The sequence below is a fragment of the Canis lupus genome, chromosome 30, assembly GCF_003254725.2.
Source record: "Canis lupus dingo isolate Sandy chromosome 30, ASM325472v2, whole genome shotgun sequence".
In the NCBI taxonomy this organism is placed as follows: domain Eukaryota; kingdom Metazoa; phylum Chordata; class Mammalia; order Carnivora; family Canidae; genus Canis; species Canis lupus.
In genome coordinates this window covers 21,583,835-21,595,787 of record NC_064272.1, presented here as the reverse complement: position 1 = coordinate 21,595,787, position 11,953 = coordinate 21,583,835, and the positions used below count along the sequence as shown (strand labels likewise).

The window sequence follows — 11,953 nt, the reverse complement described above, 5'->3', positions numbered from 1 at the left end:
ACATGATTATTTTGTGAAGCATTTCTGTGAGGTAAGTAGGCTTAGACTAAGGGTTTTTTCTTTCTTTTTTTTTTTTTTAACACGTACTTCCTAAAATTACTGTCTCCTTGGTATAACCCCACTAGGTAAGACAGTTTTTCCCAGCTTCACTCTGTAAATGGATATAGGGAACACAAAATATGCTTTCTCAAACTATATCTCTCTTCATTAAATTACTATGTGCTCTCCTTGCTGATATGTTTTCCTCTTTCCCTACTCCATAGGTCTGGAATTAAGGTTTTTACTTCTTAACATTGTGTTGATCTGACTTGACATTCAAAGCCTGAACTGAAAGATGTGGAAGATGATTAGAATGTTTCATAAGCTTAGTAGTTACAATACCCCAGCAAAATTATGATAACCGATATTTTGTTGTTTTTGGTACCGAATACCAGTTGATACTATTTAATTATAATTTTTACAAAGCTAACAATTTTATTAAAAACCTGTGAGATGGGAAGTTTAATGCATTTGAAATGATCAACAATTTAGAAAATGTCAAAAAACGTGAGAAAATACTCATGTTAAAACATATTTGAACGTAAGTTACTTGCAGGTAAAATTAACAAAATAGTTTTATTCAAAAATAGAAATGACGGGATCCCTGAGTGGCTCGGTGGTTTAGCACCACCTTCGGCCCAGGGTGTGATCCTGGAGACCCAGGATCGAATCCCATATCAGGCTCCCTGCATGGAGCCTGCTTCTTCCTCTGCCTGTGCCTCATCTCTCTCTCTCTCTCTCTCTCTCTGTGTCTCTCATGAATAAATAAATGAAATCTTTTAAAAAATAAAAATGAACATTTAAACAATGAGATATTAAGTCAAATACTGTCTACCTTTTTAAAAATGTTCAAATGTGCATCAGTTGTTCATTATTAGAGTGGTGAATGTAGTTTATTTTTATTTCCTGCTGCTGAAAAATTTTCTCAAATTAGGTGGAGTAATGATAGAAAAAGGAATTATAATTCCAAATATATTCATAGATAATAATCCTATTTCTTGTTTGATAAGTTTAGGATTTTTTAAAAAAATTTCTATATGTTTAATTTTCCCTTTTTTTTTTTAAGATTTTATTTATTTATTCATGAGAGACACAGAGAGAGAGAGGCAGAGACACAGGCAGAGGGAGAAGCAGGCTCCATGCAGGGAGCCCGATTATGGGACTTGATCCCAGGACTCCAGGATCATGCCCTGAGCTGAAAGCACATGCTCAACCACTGAGCCGCCTAGGTGTCCCTTTAATTTTCATTTTTGATCAAAGTCTTAGATGCTTATAGTTTAATGAGTTCAAAAAGGTCTTACAAGATTTGCTGAGAAGTTTCCCAACTACTAATTCATGGCCTCTCAGAGAGAAAGCCAAGAGAAATAAATACCTCCTATCTCCTTTTACTCTCATCTCCGGAATATATTGCTCTCTTATCTTACCTTAGTATATTTAAGAGTGAGGCACAAAAGGATAAGAAGCTCTTTGCAGGTGGTTGGAGTTTCTGCTTTCTGATTCAGTAGGGGTGAGGTGGGACCCACAAGTTTGCATTTATAACTAGTCCCAGATGATACTAGTCCAAAAATTATATTTTAAGAACCACTTCAGTAGGGAGTGCTCTTGAGATTCTCATCTGTGGAAAGAACGGAAGAATGCACAGGGAAAGTTAGGGTGCAGTGCTAAAGAGTTCTGAATCTGTAATGACCTCAGAGTTGTCCCACATTGTAACAAGGAGCTGGGTCTTCATACTCCCATGTTGATCAGCCTCTGGGTGTGAGCTGTCCCTGGAAGGAGATAGGACCTTGGGGAGTGAAGTTTTCTTCAGTGTAAGCAACCCCCAAAGTGGGCTGACAACTGAAGTCTTTCTGCTGAAAGCACTACTAGCAGCTGAAGGACAAAATTCTTTCCTGAAAGGGGGAAATAGGGCAGTGTATTAAAGAGTTCATACCTGTTCCTTCCAAGCCATCTGTAATCCTCATCCCAAGATGTCCACTTTTTCTAATTTTGGTTTTACCATAAGATTAATTTTGCCTATGCTAGAGTTTTATATAAATGGAATTGTACAGAGTGTACTTTTCTGGGTGGTGTCTTTGGCTCACTAGAATATCTACTAGATTCATCCATGTATTTCTATGTATCATAAGTTTTTTATTTAATTGCTGAGTACTATTCTTTTTTGTAATAATAAATTTATTTTTTATTGGTGTTCAGTTTGCCAACATACAGAATAACACCTAGTGCTCATCCCGTTAAGTGCCCCCCTCAGTGCCCGCCACCCAGTCACCCCCACCCCCCACCCTCCTCCCCTTCCACCACCCCTAGTTTGTTTCCCAGAGTTACGAGTCTTCCATGTTCTGTCTCCCTTTCTGATATTTCCTACCCATTTCTTCTCCCTTCCCCTCTATTCCCTTTCACTATTATTTATACTGAGTAGTATTCTTATATTGACTGCCATTTAGATTGTTTTCAGTTTAGCATTATTATGACTAAAGATTCTGTGAACATTATGTACAAGTTTGTTTTGTGGATATACAGTTTCATCTCTTTTAAATAAATACCTAAGAGTAGAAATGCTGCAGTAAAAAATAGATTTGTATTTAACTACTAAATTTTTCTGAAGTGGTTTTACCTTTAACATTTCCAGCAGAAATAAATGTATGATAGTTGCAGTTGCTCCGGACTTGTTTTTTTCATTGTTTTTAATTTTAGCCATCCTAGTGAGTATATATGTCATTATGATTTTGACTTGCATTTCCTTGATGATTAGTGATGTTGAACATCTTTTCATTTGCTTTTGGACATTTGTATATTCCTTTTTTTTGGTGAACTATCTATTCTAGTTGTTTGCTTATTTATTAATTGACTTTACTGTTGAGCTGTAGGAATCCATTACATATTCTGAGCATGAGTCTTTTGTTAGGTATATGTTTTGCAAGTATTTTCAGTTGGTGGCTTATTTATTTTCTTAATTGATGTTTGTTGATGAATACAGTTCATTTTCATTTTGATGGAATCTATTTTTTTTTTTTTGGAATCTATTTTTTTAAATGGTCATTGCATTCCAAGACATCTTTATATATTTTCAGGTCATAATAGTCTATGATTTCTTGTAGGCACTTTATAGTTTAAGTTTTTTGTTTTTTTTTTAATTTTTTTAATTTTTTATTTTTTATTTATGATAGTCACAGAGAGAGAGAGAGAGGCAGAGACACAGGCAGAGGGAGAAGCAGGCTCCATGCACTGGGAGCCCGACGTGGGGTTTGATCCCGGGTCTCCAGGATCGCACCCTGGGCCAAAGGCAGGCGCCAAACCGCTGCGCCACCCAGGGATCCCTATAGTTTAAGTTTTTATAGTTAATTTTAAGATCCAACTCAAAGTTAACTGTAGAATGAGTTATGTTCATTAGTTTATAGATATATCCAGTTGTTCTGTCAGCCTTTGCTGAAAGGATTTTTTTATCACTTGAATTGCTTAGTACTTCTGTTGCAAATCAATTGACTGTATAGAAGTCAGCTATCATTCATATCACTTCTTTGTTGCATGTTAACTTTACTCTGGCTGCCTTCAAAATTTGCTTTTCATCTTCATGTTTTCATCTCTTTGTGTTGTGCCCTTTTGTGGTTTTCTTCATAATTGTCCTGCTTGGAATTTAACAAGCTCAGATATGTAAGTTTGTGTTTTTCACACAATTTGGGGAAATTTAGGTCATTTATCAGGTATTTTTTTTTTTTTGTCTCATTATCTCTCCAACTGTATGTAGTTAAACCACTTGGTGATGTACTACAGATCACTGACAGATCTCTGAAATTCTATTTAGTATGTTGAAAATCTTTTTCTTTCTCCCTTAAATTCAATGAGATGTATTGATTTATTTTCCAGTTTAGTGACTTCTTTTCTGCTGTATCTGATCTCCTGTTAAGATAATCCAATGAATTTTTCATTTTAGATGTATTTTTTAGGTTAGAATTTCCATCTGGTTGTTTTTCATAACTACTTTTTCTCAGCTTAGGTTCTCCCCTGCCGTGTATACATTTCTTATGGCCATATTTTCCTTTAAATACTTGAACATACTTGCTTAGAAATCCTTCTGCTAATTCTGACATATGGATCATTCAGGATTTGGGTTCTGTGAGCCGCTTTTTTCTCTTGACTCCAGGTCTCTCTTTCCTGTTTCTTCTCTCTGGTAAACTTTGCTTATATAACAGGCAGTGTGGGTGATAAATTGTTGTAGGCTATGGATTCTGTTATTTTTCTCTGAGTGTTGTGTGGTTTTTGTTTTGAGTTTTTTTTTTTTTTTTTTTCCTGTTAGACTGTAACATGCCTGGATTCAAACTCCAGTACTATTAGTCCTGTAATAGACAGCAACAAGAAGACTCAACTCAGATCTTTCCACTTTTTCCAGCTGTTGCCTTTTTCTGGAAGCCTTGAAGTCTTTACCAGAGAAAGGTTATTCAAACATTTGGGCATGGTTTATACAGAAATTTTGTGACACCTTCGTTTCTGGGATTTCATCTTTCATGTTGCAGTGGCTCTGTCAGCCCCGGCATTATCTCTTCCTCCTCAGCTGGCAAGACAAAAGATTTCAGCTTTATTCTTCAGTGATCATTATTGCCTGGGTGGATAGTGCCCTCAGGAAGTAGCCTTATAACTACAAGTCCTACCCAGTGCAGTTCCCTTCTTTTAAGGATGTCTTCCCTCCAGTTGCTGTCTGTTTGTGGTCACCCTTTAATTTTGATGTCTGTTTTCATATTTTCTCCACAAGGTATCATTGTTATATGTAGGAAGTTATTTTGTCATTATCTGAAGCAGGACATCAGGATATTGAAGCATTATTTTTTTTAATCAAGTCAATCAAAACTTTGAATATTCAGGAATATCGTAGAAAATTATTAAATGCCCACTAAACGGAATATTACAATACATATATTAAAACTTTGAAACAAAAAATTGGATACAGAACAGGGATGTCTGCTGTCACTGTAACTCTTCCCTATTAGACTAGAGATTTTAGACAAAGTACTTAGATACAAAAGGAGGAGAAAAGGAAGCATAAAGACAAAAAAGGAAGAAAAATATTTTTAAGACAGTTGCTGGTTATAAGGTCAGCATAGAAAACTAATAGTTTTTGTGAACATCACCATGTACATTAGCAAGAACCAATTAGAAAACATAATTTTAAAAGATATAGAGAGGGGCACCTGGGAAGCCCAGGCGGTTGGGCATCTGCCTTTGGCTCAGGTCATGATCTCTGGGTCCTGAGATGGAGCTGGCTTCTCCTTCTCCCTCTGCCGGCCCCTCCCCCTGCTTGTGCTCTCTCTCATTCTCTCTGTCAAAATAAGTAGTCTTTTAAAAATAAATTAATAAATAATATAAAGAAAATTATAAGACCTGTTTAAAAATGGACAAAAATCAAATTATAAATCAATTCCCTAACTTCAATCTATAACATCAGTACAGCTCAGTATAAATCTTAGCAAGAATTTTGTGAAATTGGAAAAACCAAAAAATACTGGAATATTTAAGGCTCAAGAATTAGGAAACTGGGCAGCCCAGGTGGCTCAGCGGTTTAGTGCCGCCTTCAGCCTAGGGCCTGATCCTGGAGACCCGGGATCAAGTCCCACATCAGGCTCCCTGCATGGAGCTTGCTTCTCCCTCTGCCTGGGTCTCTGCCTCTCCTCCCTGCCCCCTGTCTCTCATGAGTAAATAAATAAAATCTTAAAAAAAAATTAGGAAACTGTTCAGAAAATGGTCAAGGAAGGTCAGGTAATCAAACTACTAGACCTAATTTTTAAATCACTGATAAATTTAGAGTGATAACTCAAAAGATAGACACATAGATTAATAATGAAATGGAAAAAAAAGCCAAAAATAGATTCAAGTATACATGAACACTTGGCATAATAAAATAGGGAACAGTTGGCCTACCAGAAAGAAAATGTATATTACAGTATACCATGCATAAGAATAAATTCTAATTTGAATAAAGATCAAAATTGAAAAAGCTGACTTCAAAAGGATTAGAATGAAATATGTCCTTATAACTTTAGCTAGATAGGATATCTTAAGATAAAAAACACAGATCATAAAGGAAAAAATAAATAAATTTGACTACATCAAAAATTTGAACTTTAGTAAGATATCATTAAAATATATTTTTAACAAAGTATATGTAATAGGATTCGTGTCTAAAATGTATAAAGAACTGCTACAACTTAATAAGAAAAAGCCAGCTCTACTTAAAAATGAGCAAAGACTATGAACCAGCAATTTACAGAGGAGAAAATCTACATGGCCAGTATGCAGATGAAAAAGTATTGCTACAAATTGAGAAAAATGGCAAATTTTAAAAATTTGTATCTATTAAGATTCTATTTAATATATGTATTCTATTTTATGTATTAATGGCAAGTATTTATACAAAGTAATAGGAAAATAGAGACTATCATATAGTACTGATGGAAGTATAAATGGATATAACTGCTTGGGAGAAGAATTTAGTAATATATCATACAACTGAGAAGATATACCCATGAGCACCTGAAAATTAATTTTTGAATTTATAACAGAGATTTTTACACGTGTACACAGTAGACATGTACGAAGTTTGTTACAGCATTGTTTGTAGAAAAACTGGAAAGTATATAATTGTCTTTCATAAAGAAATAGATGAATAAATTTGATATATTCATCCAGTGGAATACTTTTCAGGAACAAAAATGAATGAACTTCATGAAAGTGTAGATCTCAAAAATAATGTTGAATGAAAAAAGACAATTGCTGAATATATATAATGTAAAGGCATTTATATAAACATGTAACATTTTCTTGGAACAACAGTGTATGTTGCTTGTAGATATTCGTACATCTAATACAAGTATTGAAATATCAACTGGGAAGATTACACATCAAATTAACAATAGTTGTCTTTGGGAAGGTTAGTGAGGTATCGTATGAAACTGCACAGAAGACAAGGGGACTTAATCTGTATCCTTGTATTATGCTTGCATGCTTAAGTATAAAGTAAAAATAATCAAAAGGCTAGATCAAATAATTGCCAAAGTTCATATCTAGCTTAGAAGCATTTCATTTTACTTTTTAAGTTTATTCTTTGAAAGGCTGTCTTTTACACATACTTTTTAGAGATTTTTTTTTAAACAACTTTTTTTTTTTTTTTAAGATTTTATTTATTTATTCATGAGAGACACAGAGAGAGAGAGGCAGAGACACAGGCAGAGGGAGAAGCAGGCTCAGTGCAGGGAGCCTGACGTGGGACTTGATCCCAGGTCCCCAGGATCATACTCTGGGCTGAAAGCAGCACTAAACTGCTGAGCCACCCAGGCTGCCCGACTTTTTAGAGATTTATCAAGTTGTTTGTGGTAAGAAAACAGTCCAAAACTTCAGATATTCCACAGAGCATGTTTCTGATAGAAAAAGATTGTATTTAGAATTATAGTTTAAACGATAATCACATTTTCAATTTCATACTAATTTCTCTAAAAAACCCTTTTTTAAGTAGTCCCAGTTTTTCCAAAGAGTTGTCTTCATATGGGGGGCTGAATGTTGTTGTTGTTTTTTTTTTTTTTGTCATTTATTCATTCAACAGATTTTATTGAACACCTAACATGTGCCAGATGATAATATAGCAGTTAGCAAAACAGACAAAGCCTGTTTTCATGGAGTTTAAATTCTAGTCAAGGAAGATAGCTGGTAAACAAATAAATTAATAAAAATATAAAATTACTGGTGGTAAGTGCAGTAATGAAAAGTAAAGCAAAGCAAGAAAGATAGACAGTAATGGAGAATATTTTATATGGGAAGGTCAGGTAAGAACTATCTGTAAAAGATAACATCTAACAAAGTCGTGAAGAAAATGAACAGATTAATTATATGGAGAAGAATCGTAGAGGCTGACAGAAAAAGCCAGTACAAAGGCTAGTGTTGCCAGGAGTGGAATGAATGAGGAACAGAGGAATAATAGGAGATGCAAATGGAAAAAAAAGCAGAAGGCTGGATGGGTCATGCACGGCTTTTTTGGCCATGGCCAAGACTGGAGCAAAGGACTAATGTGCTTTGGACAGAAGAATCACTCTGGCTACTTTGTTGAGAATAGCCCACAGAGTTCGGGTGTGTATGTGTGGGGGGAGTGTTGGGGATAGAAGCAGGGAGATCAGTTAGGTTTCTGTAACACCTTAGACAGGAAATAGTGGTTTAGAAGAAGGTGGTGAACAGTGGTTGGATTCTTGTTGTATTCCTCTTTAGGAGCAATCCTTAATCAATAGAATACTCTCGTATCTCAGGGAAACCGTGGGAGTTATTAAGAAGAGAAAAACATAGCACACTTTAGCTGCTAACGAGTTATAAACTATATACATGATCCCAGAAGATGTAAGAAACGTCTAAAAAGTCTTCTGCGGGATTATGGGAAGAGGATTTCATTTCCTTTTAAGTGGAAGTATCATTTGCTTTTCTTGTTTTTTTGAGTCATTCTGATCTTTGCAGTTGAACTTAATCTGGTTATATTTTGTTCTTTAAAAAGTGAAATTTAAAGTCTATGTACAAATGAGAAGTTTTGTGGTTATTGATTGTATTAGCTGACATGAGGTTTAAATGTTGAGTTTTTTACCTTATAGATTAACTATATAGCTATATACAGAGGCAAATAACCAATCTTACATTTATTTGACTCTAGAATCTTTTATGAAAGATAATTTGGTTTGTAACATCTTTTAAGATACAAACTATCTCTGGGATCCCTGGGTGGCGCAGTGGTCTTTGGCCTAGGGCGCGATCCTGGAGACCCGGGATCGAATCCCACGTCGGGCTCCCGGTGCATGGAGCCTGCTTCTCCCTCTGCCTGTGTCTCTGCCTCTCTCTCTCTCTCTCTCTGTGACTGCCATAAATAAATAAAAATTAAAAAAAAAAAAGAATGGCCACTGATTTGCACAGATGTCTGTGTCAGGCTATTTAAAAAAAAAAAAAGATACAAACTATCTCTGAATTTATACATGATTTCATTGCATTTATACTTTAAAGTTTTAAAACAAAATCCAGATGACAGTTAAATTATTTTATGCTGGCTTCATTTGTATTCTGTACTAATAGTTCACTTATTCAGTAATTCATTTAAATTGGTATATAGTGGCTTTTGGGGGTTATTTATTTCTATATGTATTCTCCCCTTCTAATTTATTACTATAGCTAACTAATCTTTATTATTCCTTTTGTATCTAGGGATTCTTTTCCCTAGCTTGTGTGTGTGTGTGTGTGTGTGTGCACGCACACAAACGTTGGGTGTATGTATTTGACAGAGAGACAGGGAGAAGAGAATCTACTTTATGGCATAAAGATATTATTATTAGAGATATGTTATTTATATTAAAGATATATTATTAAAGATAATCTTACACCATTATGACTTTTAAATGCTAAACAAATCATTTCCCAGAGTGGCAGGCATACACAGTAAAAATTGTAATTTATTATAAACTCTGTGCCCTATTTCTTTGTATAACAATACATATCTGCATTTTTACATATCTCTATAAACTTGTTTATTCAAAGCATCTGTTAAAATGATACAGTGTAAAAACTATAGATTGACTGTAGCTATGAACTCAGAAGATATTCTGATCATGCTTTAGGACTATATTTAGTACAGTGAATGGGAAATAAATGTTTTGCTTTGTAAAAATTGTAGTTTTAGGTTATGATGTCTAATCTTAAAAGAATTTTACTATTTTAAATATTTAATAAATTTTTCATTTTTGTTAACCTAACTTTCTTTTTCTTTTAGCAAAACTGTACAATCTAAAGTGGACTGCATTTTGGTAAGTAAAATAACTAATCTTAAAGTTCTTTCGTAGTAAGGTTTTTACCACTATATAAAATGTATTATTCTTGAGTAGATGTTTAAGTACCTCAGTTTTAGTGAATAAAATTTGATACTGAATTATAAGCCTAGGGGTTAAGCTATCTAGATACTTTCCTGTATTTTATCAATAATGAAATCACAGTCTGAGATTATTGATGTTTTTGAAATTTACTGGCATTTTCTAAAGATCACTCACATTTAATAAAGTTATTTTTCTGTTCTGATAATTCTAAGAATTTGTTTAAAGAAAAGATGTTTAATGGATTAGTTTTATTGATAGCATTTTTCATATTTACGTTGCTAGAATCAAAACCACAATAATAGTTCTAATTTGTGTTGTACTTAATAGAACTCTTAAAAATGTATTTAAATGAGAGCTTCTTAAAATGCTTCATGGATTGGTTTTTGTTGGTATATTTTTCATGTTTGGTTTGATGGCCTTAAGAAGTTAAAACCACAATAATAGTTTAAAGTTAGATTGTATTTGTAGTTCCTTAGCTCTTCTCTTAAACATGTGAGGGATGAAACATGAAACAACTGGGACTACTAGAATAGTAGTGACTTCTTTTAAAATCTCTACTAATGGAATACTCCCTAAACTCTAGAACATTCAGTGACTCTGCACTGTTAGATTCCCCAAAGTGTTCTTGGAGTTCGTTCTCTCTTCAGTTGTTTATGACATCAGAACTTTCTTATTCAGTTTTGGGTCTTCCCTATAAGCTAATTTTTTGTGGGGGAGGGAGGATCTCTAGTGTCTGGAGCTAAAATAGTAGTATCTTACTAGCTTATGAAATTATTGCTATGTTATGATATTATTAGCTTCTAGATAGGTGAATAAATAACAGTAGTTCATAGGGTGGTGAGTGGGGTAACTTTAGAATGGGTAATTAGGAAAAGCCTCTTTGAGAAAGTGGCATTTGAAGGGAGAATTGAATAATAGGAACTCAGCCTTGTGTGATGATTTCCCTGTGACATGTCCTAGGCAGATGGAAGAGTGAATACAAAGATTCAGAAGTAGAAATGAGTTGGGAATACTTACAGAATACAAAGAACACAGTTTCCTGGAACTTACAGAGAAGGGAGAGTGTAATAGGAGAAAAGTTCAGGTAGGGATAAGTTTTTATAGGGTATATTTAGCCATGGCAAATAGTACAGATTTCATTCTAAGCGCATGGAGAGCCAATTAAAAAGTTTTGAGTAGAATAGTTTGAAACACTTGTTTTTAATACTCTAGGGGTTGTTAGAAAATGAACTTGTCAGGGTGAGTGTAAGTAGGAAAACCATTTAGGGTATGCAGAAGTCCAAATGAAAATTCAAGGCTCTTGCTTACGTTATGGCAGTGGAAGATCGAAAAAAGTTGATGGATTCAAGGTTTATTTTGGATATAAAGCCAGTAGGAGAAACAGAGGAATCACAGATAAATCCTTTTGATCTAGAAGATTTCCTTTAGTATTTCTTTTTTTTTTTCTTTAGTATTTCTTGTAAAACAGGTTTGCTTATAATGAATTTTCTTGGTCTTTATCTGTGAATGTCTTTATTTGCCTACAGTTTTGAAGGATAGTTTTGTTGGAAATAAAAGTCTTGATCAACAGGACTTTTTTCTTTCATCTCAGAGTATATTATTCTGTTGCGCTTAGCCTTCATTGTTTCTGATGAGTAGTGAGTAATTTATCATGTTTTCATGAGTATGATGAGTTGTTTTTCTCTAGTTGATAACAAGATTTGTTGAAATTCATTCACTTGCTTGTTTGCTGACCCACTTATTCTGCTTTCAGCACTTTGACTATTATATGTGCAGGTATGGATCACTTTGTGTTTATCCTACTTGGGATTTGCTAAGCTCACATGTGTAGATGATTCTGATTGGGGAAGTTCTTAGCTGTTAGTTACTTCTTTAAATATTTTTCTGTCCTTTGGGTTCCCTTTCCTTCCAAAGCTTCCAATACATGTATGTTGGAAAGTAATGTTATCCCTCCAGTCTCTGAAGCTTTGTTCATTTTTTCTCTGATTTTCTTTCTCTCTGTTCTAGTTTCTAGGTCTTTATTAAGATTCTCTATATTT

General features: G+C 34.2%; 1 protein-coding gene across 3 annotated transcripts in view; it reads left to right on the top strand.

Moving 5' to 3' along the window:
• The window catches only part of RFX7 (regulatory factor X7), a 132,947-nt gene that overhangs the window by 48,389 nt on the left and 72,605 nt on the right, over nt 1-11,953 (top strand). For all 3 annotated transcript variants that reach the window (XM_049104101.1, XM_049104100.1, XM_049104102.1), the window contains exon 3: nt 9,815-9,848. In XM_049104101.1, coding sequence (XP_048960058.1) covers nt 9,815-9,848 — 34 coding nt within the window. The remainder of the gene's footprint in view (nt 1-9,814; nt 9,849-11,953) is intronic.